Source organism: Vombatus ursinus, unplaced genomic scaffold, assembly GCF_900497805.2.
Source record: "Vombatus ursinus unplaced genomic scaffold, bare-nosed wombat genome assembly UNPS02014813.1, whole genome shotgun sequence".
In the NCBI taxonomy this organism is placed as follows: Eukaryota; Metazoa; Chordata; class Mammalia; order Diprotodontia; family Vombatidae; genus Vombatus; species Vombatus ursinus.
The window spans coordinates 17,097,118-17,116,162 of record NW_020954591.1 but is presented as its reverse complement, the minus strand read 5'-3'; the positions used below and the strand labels follow the sequence as shown (position 1 = coordinate 17,116,162).

The 19,045-nt window shown below is 35.3% G+C and overlaps 1 protein-coding gene across 2 annotated transcripts in view; it reads right to left on the bottom strand.

Moving 5' to 3' along the window:
• Positions 1-5,503: 5,503 nt before the first annotated feature.
• SACS (sacsin molecular chaperone) overlaps positions 5,504-19,045 on the bottom strand; it is a 45,282-nt gene continuing 31,740 nt past the window's right edge. For both annotated transcript variants that reach the window (XM_027877646.1, XM_027877647.1), the window contains one exon: positions 5,504-18,462. In XM_027877646.1, coding sequence (XP_027733447.1) covers positions 6,911-18,462 — 11,552 coding nt within the window. In that variant the 3' untranslated portion in view covers positions 5,504-6,910. The remainder of the gene's footprint in view (positions 18,463-19,045) is intronic.

Genomic DNA, 19,045 nt, shown 5'->3' with positions numbered 1-19,045 from the left:
TTTGGGAAAAGTCCCTGAGTCCATAAAGTAATACTGGCCTTGAGAAAATGAGTAGCCAAGTTAGCTGAGTTAACTAAATTTGATGGGGTTTTTTTGGGGGGGAGAAGGGTAATGATAACATAGTCAATAAGCATTTATTTAGCACCTACTATATGCTAAACACTGTGTTAAGCACCTGGAGGGGAAAAAGGAAGACAAGATACATACAGAGTAGATGAAAATAATCTCAGAGGAGAAGGCACTAGCAGTAGGTGTGGGGTTGGAAAAAAGACTTCTGCAGAAAATGGGATTTGAACTGAATCTTGAAGGAAGTCAGGAAAACAATGCCAGGAGAAAGAACATTTCAGGCATGGGGGACAGCCAAGGCATGGAGACAGAATGTCTTTATAGAACCAAGATAACTGGACTGTGGAATATATGAAGGAGAGTAGAGTATACTTGACTAGAAAGGAAAGGAGGAACCAACTTATGAAGAGATGAGGTAGGGAAACAAATTAGAAAGTTATTGTCATAGGCAAGGCAGGAAGCGATAAGAACCAGATCAAGGGTGAATAGCTGTGTGAGTAGAGAGAAAGAGGAATATACTAGAGATGTTTTGAAAGTAGAAATGACAAAATTTGGCAACAGATTGAATAAATGGAGTAAGAATTATGAGTAGAGGATGACATTGAACTTAATAGCACAGTTCACTAGGAGAATGGTGATACCCTTGATCATAATAAGGGAGATGGGAAAAGGTTTATGGGTAATGTTAGAAGTGTCTATAGGACATCAAGTTTAAGATATCCAAAAGGCAATTGGTGATTCAGAACTGTAGATCAGGGCAGAACTATGTAAAGATATAAAGATCTAAAGATCTATGGATCATTTGTCAAATCAGATTTTAAACTAAAATATGATAATTTTAACATCTCTTAATGCTGAAACACTGATAAAAATACCTGTAGATTCCTAGTTGACATATGTAGATTGTGGGCAGCTAGGTGGTGCAATGGATAGAGCACCAGCCCTGGAGTCAGGGGACCTGAGTTCAAATTTGACCCTTAGACACATAACACTCACTAGAGTGTGACTCTGGGCAAGCCACTTAATCCCAATTGATTCACCAAAAAATAAATGTTTGGGCAGCTAGGTGGTGCAGTGGATAGAGCACTGGCCCTGGATTCAGGAGGACCTGAGTTCAAATCCGGCCTCAGACACATAATACTTACTAGCTGTGTGACCCTGGGCAAGTCACTTAACCCCATTGCCTAGCCAAAAAAAAAAAAAAAATATATATATATATATATATATATATATATATATATATATATGTAGATTGCCCACACTTTATCAACTTATGTTCTGGTGGTCCATATCCAAAACTTGGTGGCTGGGGAAAGAAGTGGGAATAAGTGCAGAGAGAGAACATGATAGTGGAGAATAAAATTCAGTATCAGAGAGTATCAGTCTTTTACAGTAAAAGAATTCAAATTGTATTTGTGCCTCTCTTTCACACTCTACACTCTCAAACCACATTTTCATGATCCTGTTTGTCATTTGCATGTTAGAAAGGATTTATTTCATTAGTCATTTGGTCAAACTCATTCCTGAAAGAGTCTGCAATACAAGCGGTCATCTGGCTCTCCTTAAAGACCTCCAGTAATTGAAAACTATTACTTCCTGAGGCAGCTCATTTCATTTTTCAACAGGTTTCATTCTTCAAAAAAAACCATCCTCCTATCATGTTGAAATTTAGTCCCATGGAACTCACTGATCTTAGTCCAAACCTCTGGAGACAAACAGAATAAATATAATTCCTCTTCCACATAACACTTTAAATCTTAAATCACCTGAAGACAGAGTTCTTATCCTCTCTAAGTCTTCACTTCTCCAGACATAATAATCTTAGTTCTTTCACAAATCCTTATTGTATGGCAAGGATTCAAGACCCTTGATACTAGTAGCCCTCCTCTGAACATGGTTAAGCTTTTTAATGCCCTTCTAACACTGTGGTATCTAGAATCAAACATATTCAAGATGCAGTCTGACTACAGTGGAACATAGCAGGATTCTCTTCATAGACATTTAAGTCTCTACTAATTAACTTTGCTTTCTTGGTTGTTACATCACACCATTGATTCTTACTAAGTTCTCAGACCACTAAGTCCCCCAGCCCATTTTTATACAAACCTTAATTATCTTCCCCAACTTATACTTGGACATAGTGGATTTTTTAAAAACCTAAGTGAAAAAGTTTATATTTATCTCTACTAGATTTAATTTGCTCATCATTATAATCTATCAAAGACTTTTTATCTTCCTTCTAAATCACACAAAGTATTAGCCATTCTCCTCATTGTGCAGAGCTAGCATAGGTTAGAGATGGGGATGGCAAACCCATTTTGGATTTTAGAGTCAAATCCAGCCCACACAGTTTGATTTTATACAGACCATGAGCTAAGAATGGTTTTTACATTTTTAAAAGGTCAAAAAACTTTATTTAAAGATATAAAAAACATTCTTAGTTCTCAAGCCCTACAAAAACAAGTAGTGGGCAGAAAACCTAAAGGCCTTTTCTCATCTCATTCTTGACCTCTCTGTAGCATTTAACACTGTTGACCAACTGCTTCTCATAGATATTCAATTTTCTCTAGCTTTTCTTGAAACTGGCCTCTTGCAAAAATTCTTCTCCTACCTGTCTGACCTTTCCTCAGTCTGGTTCATCATTCACTGCTCACCCCCAAGGCTGGCTCTTTCTTCCTCTCTCCATGCTCTTTGTTTTGATGATCTCACTACTCCCTATGACTTCAATTATCATCTTTGCAAATGCTCCCAGACCTCTATATCTAGACTTTCCCCCCTCTCCTGAATTCCAGTCCATATCACCAACTGAATATTGGCTATTTCCAAATGGATATCCTGCAGGCATCTCAAACACAGCCTATCCAAAATATAATTATTTCCCTCCAAAAAATATCTGTAACTCATATTGCCATATTTAAGAGTACCCTCAACCCTTATCACCCATGGTCAAGACCCAAGATTCATCCTTAACTCTTCTCTCTCCTTCACTCTCATATCTTCAGCAACAAGGCAGTTGCCAAGTCTTGTTGATTCTACTTGTCTCACATCCATCCATTTCTGTTTCCTCACACAGCTACCCCCATAGTTCAAGCCCTCTTCACTTGATCACCTATATTATTACAATAACTTTCTAAATGGTATCCTTACCTCATCTCTTCCCTTTCAAATCCATCTTCCATATAGATATCAAAGAGACATCCCTAAGACCAAGAAGTACCATGTTCAAGAAATTCCGGTGATTTCCCATTGTCTCTAGAATGAAATGCAATCTTCTGTTTGGCATTCAAAGCCTCACAATCTAGTTCCAACCCACCTTTCTCCATTAGTCTTCTTCACACTATACTTTACAAACTGACCTACCTGCTATCCTTCATACATAATATTCCATTTCTTGTCTATGCCTTTTGAAAATTATCTCCATACCTAGAATGTATTCTCTATTCACCTCACTTTCTTAGAAACTCACTTTCTTAGAATAATTACTTCTTTCAAATATCACTTCCTACATGAGAACCTTTCTGATCAAATCCAGCTGTTGATGCCTCCCTCCACCACCATCCCCAAAAAAATTACCTTTGCATAGTTTGTGTCCACTATATGTACACGTCCATCCACCCTTCCTCACCTCCCTCACCATGGGATGTAAGGTATTTGAGGAGAGATTTTCATTTTTGTCTTTGTGTCTCCAGGGCCTAACAGTGCTTTGTCACAAAGAAGATGCTTAATAAATGCTTACTTGACTTCAAGTACACAGAGATTAGTATTGAAATCCTACCCCTGATACTAGCTATATGATTATGGATATCATTAAATGAGCTTATTTCCTAGTTCATAAAGTGGCAATAATGGTCTCTAACTCACAACTTGCTGGAAAGACCAAGTGAGGGCACTTGGTAAATCTCGAAAGTGTTAGTAAATGGTGGATAGAATGCTGGGCTTGGATTCAGGAAGACTGGAGTTGAAATGTCATTTCTGAAACTTAGTAGCTGTCTGACTATGGGCAAGTCATTTGCCTCTCTGAGTCTCCACTATCTTGTCTGTAAAAAGGAAATAATTGCTACAGATCCTCTTAGGAGAACCAAATGAGATTAATGTATGCAGAACTTTTTTAAAGCATTTTATCAGTTGCTATATTACTTACAAACAAACAAAAACAGAGGTGAAGAGGAGTTGTCTCAAACCAAGGTAATAAAATTTTTAGGTATAATTAGGACTAGAACATAGATTTCCTGACTTCTAGACCAGATTCTTTCTATTACACCAAGCATGGCTTACTGCTCTTAAGATTTCTTTTTGCCTCACATTTTGCTAAAACATATATGGTAAAGAAAAAGAATCCTGGTAATGGTAGTAGTGATGACTTTCTCCTGCTTCAAAAAAACATTCAGCCAAAGGATTCCTTACTTTTCTCAAACATTTCTCTTAACCAGCTGGTCTTTTTCATTTGTCATTGTCTAAAACAAAAATAAACTTAAAAGCCCTAGTGAATATATTTAACATGTGATACAAATTTGTTAATTAATGAAGAATCTCAGCTCATTAACTGGAAAGGCAGAGAATTTTAATTTTAATTTTAATTCCCTCAACTCCAGAACTCCATATGCAGCAAGAAGCTGGGTTCTCAGAGCATAAACTTTGGCGTGAGAGCCTAAAAACCTATAATATCTTACTATAGGGAGTTATGAGTGGAAGAAACTCACTTTGCCAATGAAACTTGGCACTTTCTCTGAAACTTATGATCTTGGAAGGCTGCTTAAAGTACTGAGAGGCAAAATAGTTTGCCCAGGCTCATACAGCCAGTATGTGTCAAAGGCAGGACTTGAATCTAGGTCATTCTGGCTTTAAGGCTGGCTCTCTAGCCAATGAACCACACTACCTCTCTCTATACTAATACCAATAAGAGTAATAGAAATATATAGCATTTTAAGATTTACAAAACACCTTATTCACAACATAGTAAAGAAGATATAAGTATTATTATCCTGATTTCAATAAAGATACAAGTTTCAGCTAAGTTAAGTGTCTTGCTCTCCAAGTCAGTATTAGAATCAGAAGTCCAGGACTCTTTCTATATCTATTCCACCTTGACTTTAAATATGGTGATAGCTGTTTACTGTCTAAGGAAGAGTGAATCAAGTGTGAAGAAATGTATCTCCAGAAACCTGGCCAACAAAAAATTAGTCTCAAAATAAGTAGCAAAATATCTCAGTAAACATTAGTAATACATTTACTATGTGCTTAAGTCTATGCTAGTCTTATCCTCCAAACCTAATTTTTAAAAAATTCCAGACCTAAACAAAATACCCACTTTCAAATTTTAGGAAAACCTCCAATCCATTGCAAGCTCAAAATGTACAAAAGTGAAGCTTGATTTCAAAGCTATAAAAGGTCTCCTCAAAAAACAAAATTACAATTAATTTTTCTTTGTATGTATATGTTTGCTTTATTAAAATTATGGCACTTAATATAACAGCAGAAATAATTACATAGCTTCACATTCAGAAGCAATACATTGTTCAAGAAGCAAACATTCTTTTTGTTACCAATAATAATGAAAATGTTTTAACACATTCTTTAAGCCCTTAACTGCATAAAAGTCTATATCAGCATATTTTTCTTTCAGATTACAACAGTTAATTTCAGTTACTGCATTTGTGTAAACTCATTATCACTGAACTCTTTTTACATTCTGAAAAAAATTACACTTTCACTGTGCTCACAAGTAAATAAATATGTTACATTTGGACATGATAAATATTAAACATCAGATATGGACAAATTCTGGGGGAAAGGAAACTTCAAAATAATAATTCCTATTTTTAAAAAAGTACTAAATTAATTATATGACATTATCAAGGATATTACAATTTGCAATATCTGAAATGTTAACTAAGTCCCAAAGATCACGAAGTGTCATAGTGAAAGACAAAAAAATAGAACATTATATTGCAGCACCATTAGACATATGAAACAAAAAAATGCAACCTGTACACCCACACTATACAAATTATGTCTATGAAAAGAATATGTACACAAACATAACAAGTCTTCAAAATGTTATTTTGGTAAGCAGTTTTCAAAAACATTATCAACATCTGGTAATAAACTACCACCACCCATTTCATGCTATCCACCTTAAATCTTTAAATAGGAAGCTTGTAAACAATCAAATAAAATTTTAAAAAACCTTTTAAACTTAAAGTGAAAGTGCACTTGGTGCACTTTTACAAGTACTATGAATGCATAACCAAGTAATATTCATAATTAAAATGCTGTACCAATTCAAATACACTGAATATTATTAGGATATAAAATGAGAATAAATTCATAATCAGAGCCAGCTGATGAGAGAACAATGGGTCAAAAAAAATCCACTCAAATAAAAATCTTCACTCCAGAGACAACTTGTCCTTATTTGTTTAGCTCAGTGATATGTCCAGTGTTACATTAATTCCTTAAACAATTATACCCTGTTGGAAACATAAACAAAATTCATCCTAACAAGAAACATATAAAGACCTTATCTAACACATTGCTAAGCTTTGGTTATATAAAGTGCAGCTCAATAACATGTCATTTTAACCACTCACACATACATTTAACAATTATGTAACTCATTTTCCTATAATTTTGTAAAAATAATTTTCTTTTAGGCTCAGAGTTTTTGTTGGAATTCGTGTTAATGGCCATCCAAATTTAGTATCATCTTTGTGCACTATATTTCAAAAACTCCCTAGATAAAAGGTAATTCAGCCCATGGAAGTATGATGGCCAAATGAATGTTTGTTTGCATTCATCATGTTCTATATTTAGCTCTACCTAAAAATTGTTCCCTTTAGTCACTTCAAACCTTCTGTTGTATAAAGTTTTCAAGTTTTATTATGATACAAGCAGTGCATTCCATCACCCTCATAGCAACTTCAGAAGTGAACCTATCATTTGGGATCTGAGGGAAAGGAAGTAAATCAGGGTATCTGGTCTTTAAACTATCCACACCATAAGCTTCCAATGTATGAACATCATTTGTAAGTCCTTCAAGTTGTTGACTATATTCCTCTATTTTTTGTGCAAGTGCAGTGGGCTTCACATCTTTATCTGACTTTCCCCTTACTGCGTAGTCAGCAGCAATCAAAGCTAATTTAGTGGATAAGTAGCATTTAAAGCATACCCATTCATTAGCATTTTTATGAAGGTCATTTCTAGCAGCGGAAAAATTTGCTCGAGCTTGCCTTAACCACCTCCGTGCCTCAACTGGATTACCTACTGTCTTAAAAGTGGGTGGAACAAAAAACCGTTGAGAATAAGACTGTCCTGCAGAAGATGGGCCCTTTTCTTTGTTTTGTTGTTGCCTTTCTGATTTATGACTTGTTGCTTCTTGATTCCATGAAGTATAAAATCGCTGAAATGAATATTTGTCTGATGGAAATCGTGAAGCTGCTGAAAATGTTCTCCTTGATGTTCTATCTGTATTTTGATCTATAAAAGCCTGTTTCTCTAATCTACTAATTTCATTCTGTAAATGCTTAAAAACTTCATTAGCCATATCATGATTCTCTGGATTTTTGTCTGGATGCCATTTCAAATATAATCGTCTGATAATCTTTTTCCTTTCAGATTCTGGAAGCTTCCATGCTTGTTCTACTACTGATGTCACTTCTCTCAATATTTCTGGCAAAGAATTTACCTTAATCTTTTTGGGTGAATAGTGTTTTGAAGATGTCTTGTGGCTCTCTTTTCCAGAGAAAATGGGAGGTATGCTTCGAAGTCCAGGGACTGGAAATTCAGTAGGACTGGTTGGGGTAGAAGGTGCACTGTCTCTACTGTGAGAACTTTCATCAGGTCTGGAAAATTTATACAAGTCAAGAGAGCTTACTATTTTATATTCACTGTATCCAATATCAATCTGATAAATCTTTCCTAGAAAGCTAGAGTCATCAGCATCTTCCCTTTCAACTTCTTGTACAATAATAGCATATGTATAGGTTGGTTGGTAAGATCCATAGATATCCCCACCTTCTGCATCAACAAGATATCCAACATATTCTCCTGGATAAAAAACATTCATTGGATCCATAAGTAGAGTATAGTGGATTTCAGCAGGTATTGGAGTACCAGGCATAGGAAGTTCAAGTTTTGATGGTTCTGATGAGTCATATTTCACTCCTAAACTGTCAAGTTTCTCACTGATCCTATAAATGTCATTACAGCCCAACATGGCAATTAAATAGGAGGTGTCTGAAATCAAATTGTCAGTTGCTGATTTAAGTGTCATTGCTAATGCTAACAGGAAATTTATGTCTTTACTGTCTGAATGTTGTATATAAAGTAAAATTACTGCATTGCCATACCGTTTTAAAAAAGCAAATGTTTCACTTTTGCTATGGGGGATAGGATTAAATCCTTTAACTCTTAATGTTGTTTGCAGCTTCTCAAAGCATGAAACTTTTAATCCTTCTCGAAGGGCTTTGCAAAGTCTAATGGCCTTCTCTTCATTGGCCAGGAAAGCATTGTCATTTTCATGCTTCATAATTCTAATGAGTCCAGTAATGAACTGTTCTGAAGATAAGAGTAGCTGCAATCTTCCTTGAAGAGAACATAATGCTCCAAACTGACAAATTTTTGGTGTTTCTTCATCTAACTGTTCTTCAAGAATGCTACTCAGTAGACGAGGCCTGAGTTTCTGAGGAAAGAGCATTATCAACTTCGTATGAAAACCATGGTCTTTTCCCAAATAACATTGGCTCAGATCAACAAGCATTTGAACCCCAATATGTCCCTGTATTCTGCTTTTATAATGTGGTGCATCATCAAAAACTAAGATGCTGGACTTTACCAATCTACCATCTTGACTTGGAAGATAAAGTGAAAGATCTCGTACATTCTCAAGATCATTTCTAACCTTGACCGAATCATTTTGAAGACTCTTGAACAGTCCAGAAACAACTCTCTTAACTGTGCGCATTTCATTAGGATCAAACTGTTTTCCTTCAGAATTCTTGAATATACGGCTCAGCACCTCAACATATTGTTTAGTTGAAATAACATCTTCAGTACCTAAATGCTTGAATAATTGATGAAAGGTGCCAAGTTCTAAAGGCAGTTTATATAAGTAAGGTTTAAAATCAGATTCATACTCTAGATTTATCACTACTTCCTCAGGTTTTAGAAGCTTCCAACCATCTTCTACCATAACAAAAGCAACTCCTCGAAGTTGAAAACGGAACTCTTTTTTTTCTGCACTGAGAAATTCATAAATGCTCCGTAAGACTTTGGCTCTAGTTTTTACCATCTCTTCATCCAAAGTTGTTATGTTGCAAATATTCCTGCAATTTTGAATGACTTTATCAAGAGGAGGATCTAAATTAACATTGAGCATTGTCAAAACTTGTTCAAGTTGTTCCTGTGGACCAAGAGTACTACCTTCTTGTTCTTTGATACTCAAAGGTGTTGCTTTCTCAGGAAGAATAGGACAGGAGGTCCACAACAGCTGCAAGACATCTGACTGTCTGAATTTAGGATTTACCTGTGCTCCATTGAACCGTATAAGAGGAAGGGTTCCATTTACCTCTTGATATTGGGGATGAAATCTAATGAATTCAGCAGGGGCACGTTCAGGACATAAGAAAGGTACTAGAGATAATTCTTTCAAAAAATTCCCAGATAATAAATCCATTCGTTCTTGAAATATGTGATAAAGAAGAACATCAACTGTGTTTTGCAGTGTTTCTTTAGACCAGTTTTCTGTATTAGCTCTCATACTTACTTCCTTAGCAAACTGCAATAATTGCTGTTGAGAAAGAATATATTTTAGTCCAATATTTCTTAAGAACATTACCCATGATGTTAAGAATGAAGCTTGGTTCTTGGGTTTAGTGAGGTGCTCCAATTTTTTAAAGAAATCCTTAGGTATGAATAATTTTTCTGGAAGCATAACTTCAAAAACTCTCACAGTTCTGTCATAAAAATGTTTTGCAGATTTTAAACGACTACTTGCATCATGAATTATCAACAGACTTTCCAACTTTTCAAAAAGCTGTTCCTTTATCTCTGATGATTCTTCAATGCTAGATAATCTGTTCTTCAGGTAAATGAGATGTTCTAATTTTGCATCATAAGAGAGATTTTCAATCTTTGGTAAAAGGTGTTTCAAATATACTTCAAGATCATCTACAGGGACACAACCAAGAACTTCATATAATTCTTTCAAGTGCATTTTTTCTTCAAGAAATGCAAATGATGAGGATAGTGTCCATTTTTCCACTTCAGCTGGAGGGATGGCTTTTGTAAGTACATAACATGCTCCAAATTTTGCAATGCTCATATATCGACCACTAATAGATTTATAGCATGGAAGTGATTTTAAAATTTTAATGTCATCCTGAGACATCAAGTGACTTAAATTACAATTAAAATACATTAAGAGAGCCTCAAAATCATGTTCTGCTAATTTTTCAGTTCTAAATGTTGAGGTCTGGACCATATAATGTATGGCCTTCAAAATGCTTGTAGGATTATCTATGTTTGCTGTGTGAGCTGACAGTAGAGGAACAATCACATTGTCCTTAGAACAAATTTTGTTTAAAGCAAGCTGAATACAACCAGCTTTCATTAAAGCATGGAAAACTTTATCACTCTGGGCATTTGGAAAAACAGCTATATGCATAAGGCTTAGAGGAAGTAGCACATCCCCCTCTGGAACAACAAGCTGACTGGCTGAAACAGTAAATTTAGTTCCTGGAAGCAGAGCCCAATCCTTTAGTGTATCAACAACAATATCAAAAGTAGGTTTTATTTCTTCTTGATCTTCTTTCACATTTACAGATTCACTAATAAAATTCCACGTATTTTTAAGCCAGGATTCACTTGCAAAATTTTCTTTCCACTTCGTACAACTTTTAGTTTTATATTCACGTGGTAAGACAGAGGATAACAAATCAGCAAAACTGGTAATATCAAAAACTTTTGCAACTTTGCTAGTCAATAAAATATTGCTGTATCTCAAATACAATGTATTCATAAACAAATCCTTGCGGGAAGGTATCAATTCATGATATGTTGTAAGAAATTTGGGACGCTTTGCATCAAAAATTTGCAAAACACTATCAACTGTAATAAGAAGTGGCAGTCCCTCAACTACCATCTCGTTTTCTTCTGCATCCTTAAAGCAATAATCTACCAAAAGTTTTAAACTGTGAAATAGCTTCAAATTAGTCTGCTGAAGGCGGCAAGGCAATTTCCCAATGTGGCAATTAGTGTCAGGAGAAGAAAATGTCATCAAAAATGACCGGACATCAGCAGGAGTTACATAGCTAGCAGGAATTTCTGCATCTAAAAGACAGTGGTAAAGATTGGCAGTTTCATCACAATTATATATCAAGTTGAATCCAATTTCTAAAAGTAAATGCTTTAGTCTGTAAACATTTTCTGCTATAGTCTTACGTGTTGTGATGTTGTACTCCACATTTTTAAGATGTTGTAATTCATCCTGAAGCAAGTTGTCAAAAAATGGTTTGGTTTTGTTTGAAGCAGACATATTAACCCAAGTGATAATAACTGCAGAATGTAAATCTGAGCCATCAATATTTGGAGCCCTTACTACAGGTAATAAGCGTCTCTGATCTTCGTGAATGCAACTGTAAAGTGCTTTCACCAGACAATATAAGTCTGGTTGCAGGTCAAGTCTGTTGACTGGGAAAAATGACAAAAACTTTTTTAAAGTGTCTTTTACCACATGAATAGCTGTGTTTTGTAAGACTGACATTGTGGGATCAGTACCTGGGAAATAACGCTTTTTTAACTGAATCAGCAGTTCAACATATGCTGGTGCTATTAAAGCAGTCATCAAACTATTATTCCAGTCACTTCGAACACCAACTCCATTATCATCCCGCCACAAATTTCTTCTTGCTGAGTCTAAGGCAAAGTGTCCATTTACATGAAAAGGTAGCCCTGTTTCTAAAGAGAGTGGCAAAAAGCAGAAGGCTCTATGGGGTTTCTTATAATTATGAGTAATGCAAGCTGCTACTCCACCACGTGGAAAAAGAGTAATATCCTGATTTTTATGAGCTGAAATAACACTCTTAGAAACTTTGTCCATGCTTGAAAATCCTGATCTGTTACAAATTAGCCATGTAGTAAGATTACCTTCAGAGTCTTCAGTATCCATGGTATATGTAATTTGTTGTACTGGTATGTCTTTCAGTTGCTTCTTTTTCGTAACACTGTCAATTACAGCTGCATGAAATTGCTTCCGCTTTAATCTGTCTCCATCAGTTATTTTGCCTTTTACTGAATACAGTACATTTAGTGCACCTGTTGCCTTTTCTATTTCACAAATAGAAATCTTTTCCATATGATTAAGAAACATAAGAAGTTCTGCCCCATCTGACCGCAATTTATCCAAAAGGTTCTGAACCATTCTGTCTGATGATGGAACAGAGGAAATTTCTGAAACTTTGGCCATTTCTCCATTACGAAGTGGAAATCTAAACATTGTGCAATTATCTAGTTTAAAATGATCACCTAAATAGAGATCTAGAACATCTGAGAACTGTGTTCTGAAATCTGAATCTAAATCCCTAAACATGCGTCCAGGGCTAACTGATGTAGCTCCTGGTGCATATCTTGCATGAGGATCAAAGATACAGAGTATGTCATTACCAGAAATAAAAGAAGGACAGTCAGTAATGTGATATACAGAATTGAATCCTATGCCATATTGTCCAGTTTTACAAGGATTTCCTTCTTTTGTACCTTTTCCAAGGTTTTGAATTCCTCTGACATCATCTTCAGTAAACGGTTGATTGTTATATACACAAAGTGCTGGCCCTTGTAGTGGTGCCCACTTATCATCAAATATTCTATCGACTGGATGTTGTCTTGGATCAAAAACAAAACAAATTTCTGTGGCTTTAGCATCATCAGCATTTTGAAGGAGTTCTTTCAACATTTCTTTTTCTGAAGGATAAGCATTAAGGATACTTTTAATCCTACTGGTCAGTTTTTCTTTCTGTCCAAATTCAGTTCCAAGTGTTGTGAAACAGATATTAGAAGCATATCTTTCTAAGGCCTTATGTCGCTTTGGTACGGCTCCAAGTTTTACAGCTACTTCCCTAGGAATATCAGCATGACAGTATTTTACAGTGGTATCTTTTACTTTTATCCAGGGACAATCATTATAACATAATGATTCAGCAGGCAAAAGAGCAAGATTAGTGTCTGGTAACAATATTTTGCCATACTTTTTCTCACAAAATTCTGGATTCTTTTCTCTAATAAGACTCCATATTCCTTCACTAATAATTCGTCTGCAAAGCTGAAAGTTTGCTTCAGTTATTTGTTTTGTCCCTCTCTCTTGATTTACTGATTCCAAAACAAGGGCAAAATCTTGAACTGTAAAAGAAGCTCTCACACCTATGCTTTCAAAGAGTTCACGGAAATTATTTTTGTATTTATTCGGCAACTGATAAAGATATGGTGCTGCATCAAAGTTCAAATGAAATGATACTTTTTCTGGTTCAACATAAGCATTCTCAACTAAGATGAAATTGTAAGTTTTAAGCTGTTCAATAATTGCTGTCTTTGTGGTTTCATTTTGTAGCATTGCCTCATGAAGGTATTTGTAGCAAGCATTGGTGATATTCTCCTGATACAATGTAATTCCATCAAGTGATTTTGCAACCTCTTTTAACTGGTTTATAACCAAATCAACTGTTGGCTTCTTAAGTAACCCCAAAAATTCTTTGACAGCCAATGACACAGAACCACAACCTTTAAAAGAATGAGAATTTTCATTGAGAATTGGTTGTAAAAGACAAACTATATCTTGGTACTCAGCTGTATAAAGATCAGTTGCTGCAAACATAGTTTCAGGCTTAAAACTGCTACCTTTCCACTGTAGAGAGAAACCTGCTGGTTTTGTTAAAAATGGGAGGAAAGGGATTGTTTGATATTTTGCAGAAAATTCTTTTGCTCTAGGATCCCTGATTTTTAGTTTCTCATCAATAAGATTCAATAAGATGCTACTTCTTAGGCAAGCAGCAGCATGGTCCCTTTTATTAATTTCAGCTACTGACTCTGCCCGTTCTAGCATGTCGTCCCATAATATATCATCCTTTGCCATTCCTAATTGGACAAGTTTAATCAAGATAATAGGATTAAGATAATCCTGGGTGGACCCATAAGGAAATCTTCCATCTTTAGTTTCAAATAACTTTGCAACTCGTCCTTCAGGATGGATCATCCTTGAAGGCAAGACTAAAGGATGGCCCTCCAAAGAGCAAGGAACACATGGAGTTACACGGAGAATTCCAGAGAATTCCTCAACCTTTTCATTTAAAACAAAATACATTAAAGGATCCCGAAGTTCTGGTTCAATTTCTTGTATATTTGGGAAAAATACTTCTGAAAAAAATTGTCTCTCAGAAAACGTGTTCTCAAGAAGTATCTGTTTGCAACCTGCTTCTTCAAATCCCAATTTTACTGAAGAAGGAAGTTCAACAGCACAGAGATTCTTTGATCCAGTTTTCTTAAGGTATTTTAAAAAGATCTTGAAAGCAGCAGGACCAATGTCTGATCTTTTAAGTATACAATCATCTAAAAATCTCACATTCTTCATAGAAACCCACATGGATCCATCAGAGAAGACTCTAGACACTTCTTTGCCTTTCCCATGAGCTATATCTTCATAAAAACCTTGGCATATCACAGAAAAATCATCATGAACTAAATCAGGATCAGGCCACACTGCATAGTAAGTATAATCAATTAGTTCTCCACCTATGGCTAACTCTCGCAAAACACTAAGTGCTTCTAGGTAGGCTTTAACAATAACATGTCTCATGAATATATTGTTCCACCTTCCTTTTGTATCTGTCTTCCATATTTCTTTCCTATTTGAAGTAACTGCAAAACAGCCATTGATGTGAACAGGCAACCCTGTTTTTATTCTCAGAGGTAAATAGCAGAAAACTTCACCAATGTGTTGTTTCACAGTCCATTTTTGGTCTTGGGCTTCAGAAAATAGGACTCCTACTGCACCACAGGGAACAAGCCCAAGCCTTCTTCCACTTTCATTCAGGGAAAATTTTAAAGCCTCTCCAGTATCCATGCAGGTACATATTAGCCATGTAGTAGAATCCACTGTTTTCTGTGGTAGTTCTTCAGATTGCCTTTTAGCCTGTCCTGATTTTGCCATTTCAAATAAGGCAGCTGGATCATCATCTGGGCCCCTAAAAAGTGGTGATTGCAAATCAGCAATTCTTCTGAACACATGCCGAAATTCTTCAACTGTGATCTGTAATATGCAAGATGACTTTGGTATATCCATCGGAGGTTTTTTATTACTGCTACTGCAGGTCTTCATGAGCTTAGCAGCTTCTTTCAAAACACTTACAATAGGTACATTTAATGCTTTGGAGGAACAAATGTTTTTTTTAATGACAATTATATCTTGTGCTAAACCAGGATTGGTTTCTTCAATTTTCAAGTACTTCAAAAACATGGTATTGACATTCTGAGTAAAAAGGATAAGCCTATGTCCACAGAGGCTAAATTCATCCACAAGGGAATAAATGTCTGCTGTATTATAGCAAGTACTACTGATCTCACTCAGTTTAGCTTCTTGTTGTGTTCTAAATGAAAGTCGGAAAAGAGTTCCTTTGTAACTGTAAGGTGCTTCTACAGTTAGTGGTAACTGACAGCCAAACACGTCTATAAATGGCTTAAATTGATTAGGAAATTTCCTAAGTCTTTTTTGTTGTTTACTCCAATTAATTTTGATGCCAGGGTTAGATTTATCTTTAATATGTTTACTGAGATGGTTTATATTTGGATCAAACATTATCATGAACTCTCGACTCATAATGATGGGAATGTCAGTGATATGGTACACAGAATTAAATCCAAGACCAAATTTTCCAACTTTATCAACCTCTCCCCTTTTTAAAGATTCTCCTAATCTAGTTATGTTTATAAAGTCAGAATCTGAGAATTCAGAATTGTTGTATGACCACAGAGCAGGCCCATGGCAGGCTGCCATCCCCGGGTCTAAAAGATTCTCTCTTATGTCCATGTTTCTTCTCATATCAATCATGAAATTGCATTCTGTTGCATTTGCATCATCAGCATTTTGAAGTAACTCCTTAAAAATATCTGAAACTGAAGGATATTCTTCCAGAATGTTTTTAATTCTTACAGTAAGTGGTTCTCTCTGTCCTGACTGCTCAAACCCCATATTTTCAGGGTTGATCAGCCTTGTGCTAAGGCATGGAACTTTTAACCATTCTGCAGTTTTCATGGGTATGTCCTCATGTACCAAAATAATTGGTTCCACAGAATCTTCCAGTAAGTCATTAAGGTCATCAACTTTAATATCACAGTAACAGCATTCATGAATTGGTTTCATCATAAGTTTAGAAGGATTCTTGCTATAGTGAATTGGTACTGGTGTATTGAGGCTTGCTGGGATCTGACTGCTATACAACCATCGTATAATATTCAGCATAAGATGAAGATTTTGTTTACTTTCTTCTTCACTGAGTTCTTGATCGCTTTTAAGATATACCTTCTGAATGACCATGGAAATATGGTCTGAGGTCAACTCTTCTATTGAACCACAGGCCTTAAATAGCTGGTGGAATTTTGCCATAGTTTTAGGCACACTGTGCAAATAAGGCTGAAGTTCAAGATCATGTATTGGTTTTATTACTGCCTGCGCCAGGGGACAAAATTTTTTACCTGTCCAGACCCATGGAAACTTCAAAGCTTTAAAAGCTTCCTTGCCTTCATCTAAATGATCGTGCATGAATCCATAAATTTCAAGCAAAATATGTTGGAATTGGTAATAGTCTTCATCACTAAAAGTTTTTGAACTATGCCAATCAACAACAATCTTAAAGTGTTTTAAGACTGCATTTATACTAGGTTTTGTGAATATGCCAAGAGTTTTTTCCAAATTTGCATGGACACTTTCAACAAGAGGAACTGATGAACCAACTAAAGTAGCATGAGATATGTCACACATTTCTGGTGGTAAACAAAGATTACAAAGGTCTCCTTTCCAGATTAAAGATCCTGGATAATTTGGAGGCCTTTCCTTGCATGTTGGAACCCACTTTATCTTCTTCAGTGTTGCTTTTGCTTCAGATGACTGTAATAATGTATGATTTTTATTCAAAACCATTAAGAGAGTTTTAGCTTTCTTTAAAAGGGCATCCAGATTTGGGCTAGAACTAACTTGTAATTCTTCAATTTTTTTTGCCACTTGTACGATATCTTTTTCTTTGAGACTGGTTTCATTTTTTAACCCTATCTGTCTCAAAGAATGAAGAATGTCTGAAGAAGAAGTAAAAATACTAGGTGGAAAGGAGATTTCTTCTTCAGCATAAAACAAATCTTGCAGTATACCAATATCAGAATCAAAGAGTTCACTGGCTGAAACAATGTGTCCCTGCGAAATCTGAATGAATTTTAATGGCATTACCCAATCAATTACACGTGGATTCTCATTTTTCAGAGAGGACAGATGTTCAAGAATCCATAGCATAAGCTGTGTTGTTTCTTCATGAGAATAAAAACCATTTTCAATATCTTTTAAAATAAACTTTAAGCAGCCAGTGCTTTTTAGCTGCTCTACTTTCAACATATTTGCCAAACGTATGGTAGCTTCATCACTGTTATCAATTACTGGAATAGAGAGTCTCAGATCTGGTGGAAGTTTAGCAGTATGATGTAACACTTTACAACCTTTCAATTTTGTAAAAGAAGAAATCCCTTGACTAGATGAATGATTAATTCTTTTAAATATTGTCAATTCCTGAATGATTCTTTTTTCCTTTTCATTTATATCAGTTAAACTAGCTAAGAATTTCCTCAGAGCATCTTTATGTGTTGGAAGCAATGAAGCTACTTGATTACACAGTTTCTGCAATGACATCTTCTCCATTATCTGCAAAACAGCACTTGGTAATGGGGAATGTATATATTTTTTAATAAGAGGATGCTGTATAGAAGAATCTAGTTTTTTAAGGACAATGCCTCCAAGCTTTTGTACAATGTCTGCTAAAAATTCTGGAAGCTGTGCTTCAGATTCATCATCTAAAATAATTGGTGATGGGATCCTGAGTCTAATGAGTTCTACAAATGTCTGACTTTTCTCCAATGTAGTCTTAGGGATAAGTGGCATTTCATCAAATAGAGACAAATCCTCTGAAAAATGTATATAGAGATGCTTCCAGACCATCTTAAGCCATGCAACAGATGGATGATCACTGTCTTCAGCAAACGGATACCACTGAACTACCAATTCTCTGCCAGGCCAAAATGTATTCATTACTTCTTTAATAAGACGTGCAAATCGTTCTGGATTCAGAAGCTGCAGTTGAGTGCAGGGTCTTCCTGTTAATTATATTGAACAATAATGTTATTTGTGAATAGATATAAAACTCTAATGATTTTTGGTTTTATATTCTCATTACATTATATATGTATATGTCATATATATGTACGTATAACTAGTTTAATTAAAAACATAATTCTGAATAATTAGATCAAATACATGTGCATATATGTAGATTGTGTACATATGTATATATATATGGGTGTGTGAATACATACGTGCATTTATTTATGTATATATCTGTGTACACACAAATACATACATATGTAGCCTTTGAAAAAAAGGCCCTGTCTTTGGTGTTTTAAAGTGTATACACTATACATATAAAGATGCTTTCTAAATTATACTACAAAGACTATCCTTCCCAAGGTACATTACCATAATTAGAACTTTTAGCCCTTCAAGGAAATAACTTTTGTAAAAATATATGTTTTAGTGCATATTGCATTTCTTTAAAGAACACAAGGGAAAATGTAGATAGCATCTTTATGCACAGATTTCCATTTAGTGTGTAGATACTTTTTAAATAGTTAATTTGCATAATTTTTGCTAACGTCACATCTAGCAAAGTATCTAATTACA